This window comes from Rhea americana, unplaced genomic scaffold (assembly GCF_003343005.1).
Source record: "Rhea americana isolate MKP2758 unplaced genomic scaffold, rheAme1 scaffold_98, whole genome shotgun sequence".
NCBI classification, from domain to species: Eukaryota; Metazoa; Chordata; class Aves; order Rheiformes; family Rheidae; genus Rhea; species Rhea americana.
This window is the reverse complement of record NW_028187177.1, coordinates 1055919-1071429: the sequence shown is the minus strand read 5'-3', so window position 1 is coordinate 1071429 and position 15511 is coordinate 1055919. Positions and strand designations below refer to the sequence as shown.

Below are 15511 nucleotides of genomic sequence, written 5' to 3'. Positions count from 1 at the left end.
AAATGTGGAGAAACTAAATGACTTCAAGACCTTTATGCCTCTATCAAATTAGTTGAAATAAAAGGTGGGTCTCACAAAGGAGAAGCTAGCCCAATTGGCTCAGTCTTCTGGAAACCAGACTAAAAAATCCTACATTAACACATGTACTACACATAGCGATCCTGTGCATTGTGTGCTGCTGAAAAAATATGTAACTTTCCATTTGCACTAGAAGTTAGCAAGAATGCTCTAAGTAGCACAGAGTATTCTCCCCTGGGCATCAGCCAGCTCTGTGCCATATGATGCAAAACGAGAAAGGCTGAGATTCCCCTCCCTTCTGTACCTCCTGTCTTCTCTGGTGCGACCTTATAGAAAGCAGTATTACTGGACTTGGTCCCTAAGGGGAAAGAGAGGACTGAACTGCTGGTAATCCAGCCCACCTGCACAAGTGTGACAGAGCTACTGTAAAAATTAACAGCAGAAATTGTGGTAAGGTTCACCTTGGCGGTGTGCTGTGCAGAGACCCACTGCTTCAGGGCAGGTACAACGATGGCACAAGAAGCAAGCACAAAACTTTCTCCACTCTGGTCTCTACTAGATTGAGATGTGATTTCTTCCTGACACACCAGGAGGAATTTGCTGTACACAGTCCTGTTTCTAAACCTCCCACTCTCTGATTTCAGACTGGAGTGCATCAGGTGCAACAGTTAGATTTACACCAGGGCGTTTAGACCTCAGATTACCATCCCAGCCTCTGAAGCATCTAAATTCTAACGGAACAAGCTCAACTTCCAATGGTTCAGATTTCCTCCCTGGGACATCTCTGGATAGGATTTTTAGAATTGGTAAGAAAAACAGTGTGCAGTGGATAGAGTAAAATGCAATAGGCTCCATATGATGACTGTCAAATTCCAAACAACAGAAATAAGTAGGAAACCTTTTACTGCTTTTTCTGCACCAGGCTTCAGGTGGGGGTTAATGTGTGTGTTACAGATGGCTTTTGCTGTACTAAAGAAAATAAGAAAGTCCTTAAGATACCAGTACAACTTTTTCCAAAAGGAATGGAATTCTCTGTTTAACTTTCATATTAGGCATCTAAGAGATACTCCACCCTATACCAGCTGCCTGTCTCTCTCACAGGACCTACTTCCAGCTAGGGAGCACTACAGTGCTCTCTCCTGCATTCCTGAAAGAGCAAGCATATTGGGTGTTATAGAAAACTGAACAGGACCAGCTGTGARCATATTTATTCCAGAATAATTCCAGCAGTAAATTTTGTCTTCCAAGATGGAAAAACTTTTGCAGGCCCATATTCTGAAAGGGGGATTCCTTTGTAGGAATTCTGACCTAAGTATCCAACATTCCTGGTTGTTTTTGGAAACATGCTGTTTTTTGTTATTTCTCCAAGGAAGTTAAAGCATAGCTGTATTCATGAAGGTGGTCTATGAGTTGAACATAAACAGGTTTTTTTCCAAATAAGGAAACCCCAAATATAATCACTGAAAACTTTTCCTAATTATTTTCCTTAGCTGAAGTTCATTACAACCCAAGTCCTGTAACTCCAGCAGATGATGAGGCCAAACATCCTCGTTCACGAAGACTACTACCCATGGATACAGAGCTGCACTATCCACAGAAAGCAAGATTTTTCCATTGACATTTTTTTCCCCCTCAGATTATCTAACAGTAATTCTCTTTTGTGGCATGTAAAAATAAACATTCATCTAAATAATTACTTTTAATGTACAATTATCACTCAGAAGACAATTACAGTGTTCAAGCCTCCTGTGAGTCATCTCTAGGCCTCAGTGGAGCAGCACCGTTCACCACATARGAACTTACTGGCTACCTGTAAGGGTTTCCAAGATCAGCCTTCTTGTTAAGCAAAAGGAAACAATCTCTTCCTCATCATTAGTTCTTCCTGTAGTATATCCTTTTTTCTTTTCCTTTTTACACTTTTGCCATCCTTCTGCTTTATTTTTCATCTGATACTTACATTCAGAACCCTTTTTTTTCATTTTAAAATGTGGGACAAAGTTTCAAGTTATAATGTTGAGCCTGTTAGCTGACCACACAGGCACGGGTGTCTAGATTTCTCCATCAGTATCTTTACTTCTTTAAGATGGACTTTAATCAACTTATGTATTAAGAAATTGGGCTGAGCTTTTCAGGAGATTCCTTTTAGTTGTATATTTTTATTTTCAGATGCACTAGTGCTTCTGACCTGGTTTTGGAATTCTAAAGAGAGATGTAGATACCTATTCAAATGTTTGAATATGTTGCTCAGTTCCAGGTGGAGCGTGGAAAGAAAAGTTGAAATTCCCATCTCTAATGGGTATCCATCTCCTTCAAAAACCCAGAACAAACACACCAAACCAAGTCCCACCATCTGTGGAGGTGGTGATTAAAAAAATTTGCCCTTTAGCAGTACTTTGCTGTGAATATAGCACTAGGTAAACTCCATTTCATAATATTACAAATCTACAGTGCTACAGGTTAGAATAGTACTGCTTGGCATATGCTGGCTGGTGTATTAAAGCCCTTCCTCATTTTGTTTGTGACCTGATCACAACTTACAGGCAATATCAGCAGGAGTCTTCTGAGTAACAAGAGTGCAAGTTGGGTAAGTTCCACAGTTATGAAGAATGGATTTTGATCACAGTCCAAAGAAATGCACTGTCCTGAGGAATGGAAGACTTAACTTTCCTCTCTTACTGAAGAGGGGCTTTTTTTCAACAAGTGTGTTTGAATCAGTAACCTGTCTGCTATCAGTAACCTGTCTGCTCAACAAATCCTAGATTCAATTTTAAATGCCCTTCTCTGTGGCATTCAAGTAAATATTTTTGATGATTGCTAACATAGTAAAATACTAACCTGTACTAATGACAGAGAAGTAAAAAAATATAATGGAACAGTGTTTTAGAGCTGGCTTGTGCAATAAAAGGTTCTTTCATTCTGTGAATGACTCCCACACAATAATTAGTAGATGAATATTTCAATGTACTGCCAGCCTACTTGAAATTAGACAGATAGCCTTCAGATCCTTGGCTTTATGGAAGAAATATTAACATTAAAAAACAGGCAAATGAATTTCACCTAGCATGCACTGGTTTGTAGCTTGAAATTGATTTTAATAAAGAAAAAAAATCAGTATGAAATACCGTTCAATGTGTCAGATTTYTGACCTATTATCCTCTGCATGAGTATTTTACTTTCAGTAGCTACACACCTCAGTGGTGTGCTGTAAGGGTAAGGAAGAAGGTTACACTGGGAGGCCTTTGGAAGAACTGATCCCCTTTACATCAGTTTGTGTCTGATGTGATGTCAATAAGCCTTGTGGACTGAGAGGCTCACCCAGTTTCTTTCTGTACTATGCTGGTTTGGCCCCCACTGTTCTCCTCCTTTGCACAGCTGGACAACAGGTAATATGCTTAAACTGTGCAGATGAGATTTGGATTAGACATTAGGCAAGGATTTCTAATTTTAAGGACAAATAACACTAGAATAARTGGTCTAGGAAGAACACGGAATTGCTATTAAGGCAGGTCTTAAAGAACACTTAGGCAAATATCTGCCAGAATTGGCTTAGGTAGAGTTGATTTTGCCTTTGGGCAAAGGATGGACTGGACGACCCATTGAAGGTCCTTCCAATTCTTTTTTCTAGGACTCTAATTTAAAATAAAATGACAGCAAAGTAGAATCTCTATGAGAGCAATATGAGACTGGCCTAGTCTCCTGCATACTGTAACTGTTTTATTTCACTCCTGCTAAAACATAAAGTATACTTCAGTTTTCTAAAGTTTTTGCTAAATGCCCTCATAAACATGCTTAAATGATTAGGAGGAACAAAGATTTGGATAAAAGCTAGACAAGCAGGAAGAAAGGTGCTGGAATATTTATGACTTGTCAAGCTGTTTAGAAACGATTGGAGATGCTGGAAGATCAGTCAGTCTGTTTCCCATCTTGGAGGTGTAACAGTGAGAAGAAGAGCAAGCTGCATGGCACATAGATACGTCAGTTCTCAATTGTTGCTATCATTTTTTTTTATTATTATTATTTATTTGAAAAGCAGAATCTGGAAGTAAATTTTTAAAAACCTGTCAACTTGCTTATGCAAAATGCAAAGCACTATTTGTTCCAGGAAGGCAGTTAGCTCACTTCCACTATCCATCATATGTCTAATGGCTTTTCCAGCTAAACAGTGTATCATTTATGTTTCAACCATGGCATTGTTTAGGCTGTCAGCTGGAATGAAGATGTGTAATTTTCTTTGGGCTGAAATAATATCTCCTGCACTGGCACCATTACATTTGCTCTTCTCCAACATATCTATGCTGACATTCCGTCATAGAATTGTGCATTGATGTTTTTCACAGGGTGAGGACATCCACAAAGACAAATTTAATAAAAAATTGCTCTGCACTTGTGATTCACATCCTGACAATTTAAGTGGCAGGAATAGCTTCACTGTTCTGGTTTGGAGTGTGACCTGAAGGCTTGTGGTGTTTTACCTATACAATTGAATATTCTTTACTGTGTTTTTGGTTGTAACAGTTCACTTTTGTTCACTCTCTATGAAACAGCAATCTAAAAGCTCCTTTGATTTCTAGGTCATTCTCAATTACTCCTAAACTGCTTATTTATAGCAATACATACACTAGAAAACCCTTGCTCTATTTTGAACTGATGAAATAAGAATTTCTGAAATCATACATATCTATGAAGACAATTATTTAATGTCAAATCTCAGTGAGTTGTTAACAATAGCTTACACAATGCTTATGGGCAAAAGAAATGAAAGACAGTAAAATTGCATCACTGCAACAACTGTGGTGAATCAGAGGGACACAGTCCCCCCCCCCGATTCCTGTCGTCTTATATAGACCAGCACAAAACTTCGCTACCCTTTGTACCAGGTAAGTCAGTGCATGCAGATCCAAGGTCTAGGCAGCTCACACAAGGGTCTAGAGAGACTTCTTTCTCCATACGTGGAGATATAGCTTAGAGCTGCATTCTAGCTCAATGTATTCACAGCACTTTAATAACCACGTGACAGATAAATATTGCATTAGGTGGTAGTTAAAGATCAGTAAAGCTTTTTAAAATTTTCTTCTCAGAGTTTATGAATATACAGTAATGGCTACCCATGCAGGTAGATAGTTATGCCCAAGATGTAAAATTCTTTCTAAATTTAGAAGGCAGTTATTATTGAGACGCTGAAAGAAATGTCATTCTGGGAAACTATTTGAGATTAAAAATCAAAATACAGGGAAAGATAATTACGTATTGTGCAAGATGATTGTTAAGTCTTAACGCACAATACTCTGTGCTTTTAAGTACCAGAAAGTATTTAGCATATAATGGCAATCTAATGGTTCTAAATTAAATGTATCATTGAGAGTTTCAAGGATGCCCAGAAGAATTATTCTTGCTCTATTATTTCATTCCCTTATCATTCCTATAACAAGAGAAAATCAAAGACATGTTTTAATATTCATTTTTCTCTCTTTTCTGAGAAATGACACTAATACTTCATTCACCATTCTCATAGTGAAACTAGCACAGGAAACTCTTGGAAAAGGAGGCTGGAATGGGATGCAAGAAGGGAGAAACAGGATGAAAGGTATTTGCAGCCAGTGATTAGTGAACACGTTTGAGATTCTGTCACACATTAGACTAAGTAACACGAACTCCTTTGAATAATCTGGATTTAGACTTGTAACAAAATCAGAGCTTTTTTCTCAGGCTTTAACCAACAAGATAGCAGCCTTGTTGCTGCATCACTAATTGCTGCATCTGACAGTTCATCAGAACAGGCCTTCCATAACACTGAAAGAGTAGGATAGCATTATTTTTGCTCCTAGACATGATGGTGAGTCTTGTGGTATTTGGAAGTGCAGCTGGATAACTCATCTTCAGGTCCAAATACAGGGACACAGTTCTAATCAAACATTACTGCAGGATATTATGTCCTCAGTCTCAGTGTCTGTACAGCTCCATCTGCCATTGGCTTAAAATCCAGCTCTGCACAGGGGAGAGTGAGATAAATATAATAATAATACAATGTATTTTTCTCAAAAATGGATAGTTTTTTAAGTGGTTAGACTCTGCTATGAATGTTACACAGCCAAGTAAATCATTGCTAGAATGTCCTCTCCTATTTAATAGCTTAATAGCTTTTGTCTCCAAGTGCACAGGACACTGGCTAATGATAAAGTAAAATGTAGGATAGAGAGGATATTCTAATTTATTTTTAGTGGTGAATAACATCAGATTGGCAGACACCAAAACCAAGATGTTCTGTTCACAATTGAAGAAACACAGCACAGGGCAGTGCCTTATGCAACCTTCCACATTGTTTCCTGACACTCTGCAGCTTAGAAATGAATGCCTGAAAAGATGGGGAAATAACCTTATCTCTGTTTAGAGAAGGACTCAGATGTAGCACATGGAAATGACTCATTTCAGTTCACACCGTGAGAAAGAAGCAGAACTGGAAACAGCTCCAGATTTTAGAATAATTTGCTCTAAATATGGACTGCTGTCTCTGACAGCAGAGCTCATTTGGGCACCCTCGATCCACATTCATAACAACGGCGCGCGCTGGCTTTCTTGTTCTCTCAATCCTAACCCTAACCCTAGCCGATTTTTGTACGACACGCCTCCCATGCAGACCCCACCTCTGCTGCACAGCAGAAACTTYGCACAGGGCAGCCCACTTGGCACCAAACGCCTCCTCTGCACAGCCCCTGGCCACCCCAACGCCAACAGCACCTCCAGCTTCTCTCCTTCTCTTCCTCCTAACCCTACCCCGAAGACCTTGGGCACGCCAGCCTGCGAAGCAGAACCCCATCTGTGCACGCACAGGAAACTCCTCGCAGCTTAGCTCTCTTGGCTGCAAACACCTTCTTTGGGCACCCTCGATCCACATTCATAACAACGATGTGCGCTGGCTCTCTCGTTCTCGCAATCCTAACCCTAACCCTAGCCAATTTTTGTACACTGGATGTGCATTAAATTTTTGGCCTTTCCCATTTAATACTGGTCTGTCTGAATACTAGAAAATGGATTGGAAACAGCCACATAAGTCACACAACACCCAAAAATAATCATTAGATAGTATTTTATTCTCACTATTGTCCCGACTTACAACACACACTGTCCTCTCATCTTGCCATTATTTGTCATGTCAGCATTTTCCAATTAAACAGAAGATACTCAGACTGCAACTCAGGTAGCTAATGAAAGTCACAGATAATGCAATTATATGGTCCCATCCCTGTCTTTATAGTGTGTATTCCTTTGCCTGGCACAAAGATGAAATGCTCAAAATGAGAGAACCATGAGTTAAGGTCATCAAAGCATTGCTAATACTCTTCAGTTAGGTGATGCATCGTTCTCCCAGGAAAGGAATAGTAAGAAATACTGCATACATTTAAAGAGAGTAAGGAAATTAAAATTCAGATTTTCGATTTAAGTATAAGAGGCTAACAGAAAAGGAGGAATTGGCAGACAAAAAGGACAAAAATACATGTCCTCCTACCTCCATTATTTTTATACCACTAGCAAAGCCAGTTCAGAAAACATTAGCAAGAAAAAGACATTATAGGTAATATAATAATGGTTATAGCTACAGATTCTAGCTTAATACCTGGAGTTGTTAAAGGACTCCAGGTAGAACTTCCTGATGGAGAAGGAGAAAACCCTCCTTCTCCGTTATGTCAAAGAAGACAACCTGAAAGAAAGGCTATTCAATTCTGTTGGATTCTTTTGTCCCAGAAGGGAAAGATTTACATTGACCTAGGCAGACTACTAAASTTCAAATAAGTTTTCTAGCTTGAGGAGTGAGAGGAACGCGCCGGTGGCAACCCAACTGCAGTGTCCGGCTCTATCATGAAGTCTAGAACGATGATGAACGCACCTCTCTGGCATTCTGGGAAATGCAGTGTGATAAGCTTTGCTCTGCCTGAGCTTCCGAGGCACGATGCCATGAGCAGCCACCCAGCGAAGCTCCCCATTTACCACGGTGCTTGCATGGTCTCTATCTCCTGGCTCAGTGCATTCTCTTAACCCTTTTCACAATTTGATGTACTGCATCAGTATGTAAGATTCATTCTTCAGCACTGCRCTTAGGACTGACATCTCTCTGACGGGGTATGCACAAATTATCTGAGGACTTTGCCATTGTTTAAACTGACTGTCAGGGCTTCTTTAGAGTTTTCACTGTGAGCAAATGGATAGCAATCAGCCTACCAAAATCCAAGACTGGCTCCATGTATTAGGATAGACAAGCTGTTCAGTATCTCTCTGCTGTTAGCACTAAGAACATAAATGTCAGTTCCATCAATGGAAAGACAGAAAGATATATCAGCCAGCAATAAACAGATGGCAAAATTGCTAAGAGAGATAGTTAAAGCAATGGTTGAAAATGAGTTTGAGACACAAAATAAAAATTAAGACAACTAAGTAGTTTTATGTATAAATAATGCCAATAATGACTTAAGAAAGTAAGTTAAAATAATCCTAAAAAAAGAACAGGCTGGCAAATATAACTGTAGTTTAATGCATATCAATTCTGTATTCCCACCACTCAGGCTATTAAGCATTTTGACATATTTGTACAAATAACAGTTAACTCCGCTTAACCATCACATATTGAAATAATGAAAATGTGCTACACAAAGTAGTCACCATTTTGGCAAATTAATTTCTTTAATAGGAGTTAAAATTCTGACTGTTTTCTCCATGTTTTGCTTTGGTGCAGAGCAAATGGTTCTGAAAGAAATCTTTCTGAGTGGGTGACACTACACAGCACATGGAAATGACTTAAGACAGCAATCACACTGCATTAAAACAGCACATTTGCATTAAAAAATACAACTAAATGATATACTCCTGAGTGTTTTATTCGTATTTTTGTGCAATATGGAGTTCAAAAAGAACATTTATTTTCTGTAAAGCATACTTTTTAAACAATAGTCAGAATTACCAAATTGCTTTTCTCATAACACTAGAAGACAGAGTTCTAAAATAATACCTTAGAGTTGTTTACTGTTTAGAATAATGATGCCATTTTCTTCCTTTTCAGCTGGATTTTCACAGCTAAAAGCCATTTCAATCTATGTTAAAAATGTGGTGTACTTTCTCCTGCCTGATTTTGGCAATCTACTCCAGGAAACCAAACATACAGCATACAAGAACTGATGAACAGAAACACTGAAATTCTACCAGCATAAACAAATTGAGTATTTGATGTTTACTATCTGTCCTTCCGTTTTCCTGGATTTCCTTGAGTCTAGAGTGTTATTTTGTGTGCTTTTTTAAAACAGTATTTTTCACCTCTTAAGAATAGACTAAGACAGTATCTTATGCTATATAAAGAGAGAACCTCTCTGGTTCACTGAAGCCTCCAGTATTGCAAGTGTTGCATGACAAATCTGTGAGAAATGAAGGAGCTTCTCTCTGCCAGATTCCATCAAAGAGGCTGGGAAAAATAAAATCTTTTAGTAAAAAGAGAAAAATAAGTAGAATATCATACTAAGGTGAACTGAGTTAGAAATACGTAGTGTGCCTTATCAGAGAGTGAGAGCAGTAGAAATGCATCTGTGTTTCCAGATTTCTAAAGCGCAAAGCGTCAGACTGAGCATTCAGCTTCAGATGTTATTCAGGTCCAGTCTGAACAAACAGCACACAAACTATCAGGAGTTTTAAACCCTTGCCCTTCTCCTGGGCTGCTTTCAYCTGATGTTACCTTTTCCTTCATACCTTGACATCCCCCTAAACCAAGTGTTGGGAGCATCTCACAGGCCAAAAGTCTCCACTCCTCTGGATTATCTCTTTCACAGAGAGATAGCAGTTCGGCTCCTCTATCCTGTCATACAAAAGATAAACTGGTAGAATAACTGAATCTCAGATTTCATGTTGGTAGCCCAAATCTCTCAGATGGATCTGAAAGATTTGAGACTGTGGAATGTGAGATCTATGCTGCTAACTGAACTTTGCTKCATCAAGCAATCTCTAATGCAATTCAAGGCAAGTAACAAGTTTATTTCAGCTAAATTCCAGTTTTAGCTAAACATATACCTGATGTTTCATTCAGTATGCCACCCTTGAGGATTCAACACTTGGTGGATAGCAATTAGTTCCTAATRTTTGGTGATACCCTGCTCCTCCTTTACAGGAAATTAAGCATTTTATATAACTATCTGACATTAAGCTGTCACAATCTGCTACATCTGCAGAACTCTATATTGAATATAATGCACAATACTATGCCAGTGTGGGTGGACAACATAATCGGGCATCCTCAAAGGCACCTAAATCTGTGAGCAACCTACACACTGTGCCTGTGTAAAAGGACATATTATGGTTGATCGTGACAAGAACTTTTCTTCTAAAGAAACCTAATAAAAATGTGATACAAAACTTTAACCCATGCATCTCTCTTGTGTCAGCAACTCCTTCTCCTACCAGGCCACAATGTAGGTATACTTTGTATCACCATCTTGTAACTATAGCATAGTTGTGCTTGCAAAAATTTGGATTGGGAGAATGTAGATTAAACTTTTCMTACATAATACTTAGAAGAGGATTTTTGACTAAATGAAACAAGCTTGATTTCTGTGTGTGTGTGTGCATATAGGTAAAGATAAAGGAACTTGGCTATAAGATTGCTTTCATGATTTGAACAATGTTCTCCATTCTGAAGTCACAGTTGAACAACAACCTACAGAAAAAAATACTCCAGCTACTGATCTTCATTTTCAAGGCGCAGAACTCAATTCTTTGAGTTCTTCTCTCTCTTCCATTATTTAGAAATGAGATCTTAGCTTCCTTAATCTCAGGAGGTTTAACCAGTAAGCCGTATGCCTCATACCTGGCTTACAATAACGTTAATCACAGGTTCATCAACAGCAGACTTTCAGATTTCACTGTTGACTAATCTAAAGATAAGAAAACCCATAGTACCAATGTGTGATTGAGATAGCCTCACCAAAGGTTACTTTCCCCTCAAAAGATTTAGTTCATCAATTGTACCACTCAACACCAATAAATATGTAGCTTATTGCAAAATAGGCTTCTACACTGCAAATATCTACAGACATGTTCAAAGTTCAGTATAAGTTGTGGCTTTGATCTCAATGGGACTGTTTCAAGGGACAAGCCTAAACATTAATGTAAGTGCTTGTTASCAAGATTATGGCCACAAATTTCCATCTTAAATTGCCTTTTAAAAGCTTGCTTCATTACTATGATAAAAACCGGAGCAGACAAGCACAGACTTTCTCTATGTTTTTTTCAACAAGCACTATTTATATTTTGATATATTTTTATCCAACATGTAAGGCATATTGTAGAGTTTTATGTTAAATTAGCATTTTCTATGTTTATCTGTATTACAGAGAAAACTATTCAAGTTTTCATTTTGTTCATTTTCAGAATATTTTGCAAAATATTAAGGCGCACTGGCTAGGTAATATACAAATCCTAATTAGAAGACAGTATTTATTCACAAGATATTTCTATGAAAAAAGATCATTTCAACTAATAACCTTAAAGAAATCCCTTTTCTCTTTTTTCCTCCTCCCTCTCTTCTCCAGTAGCTGAAAAGCCAATAAAAAAATTCTCCACCTCCCACATAGTTCAGAACTAGATCTCTGTGCATTTATCCCAAGCATGTTCTGAGACCCAGAAGGGGATGAAAGTAGTTAATGTGCAACAAGAATCTTAATTTCAGACACAAATTTGTACCTTTTTATTGACCTTGCTGATATGCTGCAAGCTACATATTAAACAAATTCTGATCAATTTAAGTCCAGCCTGGGGAGAAGAAACAGTTAAAGAAATGTCTCAAGTATACTTGCATTCATCTAATCAGACTTCGTGTGCACCTACAAATGGTACAGAACTGAAATCAKTCACTGATAATGAAACCACAAATGAAAAATGGACTGAAGACTCCTTTCCAGGATTAGAAATACTGTGCACAATTTATGTTACATATGCTGTGATCATTTCAGTGGGTCTCCTTGGAAATGCTATACTCATCAAAGTCTTTTTCAAGATTAAATCAATGCAGACGGTTCCAAATATCTTCATCACCAGCCTGGCATTTGGAGACCTACTGCTTTTATTAACTTGTGTGCCTGTAGATGCAACACGTTATGTTGTGGATACCTGGCTCTTCGGAAGAATTGGGTGCAAGCTGCTGTCTTTTATCCAGTTAACCTCAGTTGGAGTATCGGTGTTTACATTGACTGTTCTCAGTGCTGACAGGTGGGTCCAATGCAACTGATTTGGCAGGAAATACCTCAGGTGTGAAATTAGAAGTGAATAAAAGAGCAGAAATTATCATTTTGCAATAATAATAAATGGCACATTGAAATAGAGTAACCCCCTTCTTCCATTTAATTTAATAATGTATGTCCTTGTAAAAACTGGAGCAGTTCTTTTTAATGAAGTGAGAAAGACTCTTTGTAAGCATTCTGATCTTTTATTAGTTTGAAGTGCAATATAATTTTTTTCCTCTGTTGCACAGAAAAGGTAAATTGCTTAGGGTAAGGAAAAGACAGTATATTGGTGCTATCTAGTGGTGTACTAAAGCAGCTAATGAAGATGAAAAATAGAACTGTGAAAATGACTGGGGAGAGCAGAAATCCTTCCTCTTACGCACTTCACTCAGAGTCTAAAATCTTAGAATTAAAATGACTGATATGTGTTTACTGTTGTTTTTTTTTACCACATAAGAAACTGTGGGACAAATTACTTTCAAGACTGTTGCAATTTGATGGTTACTGGAATAATTTGATTTTCAGCTTGACGAGTACTTAACGTGATAAAGATTTAATGTGGCACAATTTGAATATTTTCTCTGCTTTGTATTTACAGTTCTTTTATCTTTCCCAGTGCTAACTCAGATGCTCTGAAATTAATTCAGGCTACAATGAAAGCACTGTTAGTCAGGATCAGAGCTCCAATCTGACTGTTTTCAGAAGGAGCTTCAGAATAATCAGTTTTCAGTGTGTCTTCCTTCTGAATGAACACTACTATTATGAGATTTCATTCCAATCAGCATGAGTGTATGAAGCAGAAAGAACTAAACTAATTTTATTGTTAAGAAAGAAAAAGATTCTCATCTCATATGCCAGCAATCATGGATCCTATGTAATAACAAATAGGTTACATACCCAGACTTTAAAACCYAAGCAATGCTACTGCTACTGTAAGTGAAAAATCAGCTAATGTGGGAATGGCCATACTGGGTCAGATCAAGGGTCCATCTAGGCCACTATCCAGCCTCCAGCAGTGGTTTATAAATCTGCCTCCAGCAGATCTGTAAAGGCAAGGAAAGATATAGAGAAGAACTAGAACACAGCACCAATACAACACTATACCTCCTGTCTCTGAAGACTTCAGGTGACTACCTGAGTTTGTCTATCTAAAAAACTTAGTGTATTTCTCTTCTAGATCCTTGCCCAGCTTCTTCTTCTTCTTGAACTTGTTTAGCAATGATGTTCAYGTCTAATACCTGTTGCACAAAAAACTGCTTCTTATTGCTTGCCTCTTATACTAGAAGAGACAGATTCCTATTCATCCTCTTTAGGCTGCTCAGGTTGTATTCCCTCCTTAGTAATTTTTTTTTTTTTTTTTGAGATGAGGTGCCCAGAACAGCACATGAATATCATGAGTAGCATGAAGAAGAGATACAGATAATGGCCTGTTTCCAAGGTTTTATTTGCTTTTTAAAAAACTATTACTGAATGTTAAGCTGATGTTTTCATCAAACTATCTATTATAGCTCCAAAATCCTGTTTCTGCAGGAGATAAGAATCCATTACTGAGACATTTGCTTCTGTATTTGATTCTTCATGGTAGCTGTTATATAATCACTCTCTTCAACACCTTCACAGGTTTACGACATGGTAAAATTACTTAGGAAGTTCAGAACATCAGTCATCAGCACAATTCCAGACTATCATCTTCCTGTATGCTAGAAAAGCTTGATGTCACGAAAAATGGCATTTATTTAATACATAGTATTTTAGCTGGCAGCTTTCCTATTTAAATTCTCCTAGAGAAGGAAGAGAAGACCAGATCCTCAGCTGCTGCAAAATGGTACAATTCCACTATCTTATTCCACTCTGGCTCCTTTTTCACTGCATTTCCTTTCATGTCAGTCTCATGCATCCCCAGAGGGATATCTTCTGTCTGTTTAAACAAGGGTCCCTGCTATTTTGAGAGGCTAGTATGTTGTTTACTGTGCTTAATCCACCTATATGGCAGTTCATCCTTTTYCCATGCCCCCTTTCCACATGCTTTTTTCACACATCTGCATATTTACAGATTGTTTCTCATATATCTAACGCAGTTCACGTGCTGCAGCATCAGACCTTGAATCAACAACAGTGTTGTTCCTTTGTAAAGATGAATGAACACCTGAGCATTATTTTGAGTGAGATCGTTGCACTCAGCTGGCACCTTAAGAATATGGAACAAAGGGCGAGTGTGTATGCTTGAATTTCACATATTTATAAAATAGCTAACCAGTTTCACCCCTTTACAAGTTTTGCATACTGACTATTCTCATTTAGCTTTCTATGTAGCTCCATAAATGCAGGATAGATGATCACTTTACTGATTTTATTCCAAACAGCAGAAGGTACCTTTATTTAGGAAGGCTTCCATGATGAGTCCTGTCAGCCAATTCACTGTTTGCATAGAATTCAAATACATGCTTACAATTAATTTTTATATTTCAATCCTAATTATAAAAGGCTTGTATCAGTATTAATTTCCAAGACAACTCTACCAACCTTGTTTAGCAAGAACAGGGATGGCTTTATCCTTTATCCTCAAGAAGTTTACATTACCAGAGCTTGCACTGTTACTGCATTTATTGACACTCTGATATTTGTTGGGTTTAGGTACAGAGCCATCGTTAAGCCTTTGGAACTGCAGACTTCGGATGCACTCCTGAAGACCTGTTGTAAAGCTGGCTGTGTTTGGATTGTCTCCATGATATTTGCTATCCCAGAAGCTGTTTTTTCAGATTTGTATTCTTTTAGTAATCCTGAAAAAAATGTAACTTTTGAGGCATGTGCCCCCTATCCTGTATCTGAGAAGATACTGCAGGAAGCTCACTCCCTGGTTTGCTTCTTAGTGTTCTATATTGTACCATTATCTGTCATTTCTGTCTATTATTTTCTTATTGCCAGAACATTATACAAAAGTACATTCAACATGCCAGCAGAAGAACATGGTCACGCCCGTAAGCAGGTAAGCTATGATCAAGTGCTAAAGTGTCCAATTTTCCAAAATTGTCACACTGATTGAAGCCTTAATTCTTGAGTGCAAGGCCTTTACTTCGTAATATGCACAGACAGACGAGTAAAAAAACTCCATAAGCTCAGCTCATATTAGCAATACAAATTCAGCTATGCACTTATGCACATGCTTATGACTCACTAGCTTAATTGTGGGTGTACATGCTTTCCTGAGGGATGTGTGTGTGTGGATTTTTTTTTTTTTTTTT

The 15511-nt window shown here is 38.0% G+C and overlaps 2 protein-coding genes across 4 annotated transcripts in view; both read left to right on the top strand.

The window, feature by feature from the left end:
* ADGRG4 (adhesion G protein-coupled receptor G4) overlaps nt 1–1636 on the top strand; it is a 35088-nt gene extending 33452 nt beyond the window's left edge. For all 3 annotated transcript variants that reach the window (XM_085325504.1, XM_085325505.1, XM_085325503.1), the window contains exons 22-23: nt 663–824; nt 1509–1636. In XM_085325504.1, the coding sequence (XP_085181630.1) occupies nt 663–824; nt 1509–1636 (290 nt within the window). The remainder of the gene's footprint in view (nt 1–662; nt 825–1508) is intronic.
* Nucleotides 1637–11824: 10188 nt separating this feature from the next.
* Nucleotides 11825–15511, top strand: part of BRS3 (bombesin receptor subtype 3) — a 4481-nt gene continuing 794 nt past the window's right edge. The window contains exons 1-2 of the mRNA XM_085325454.1: nt 11825–12255; nt 14904–15255. Of these exons, the coding sequence (XP_085181580.1) occupies nt 11825–12255; nt 14904–15255 (783 nt within the window). The remainder of the gene's footprint in view (nt 12256–14903; nt 15256–15511) is intronic.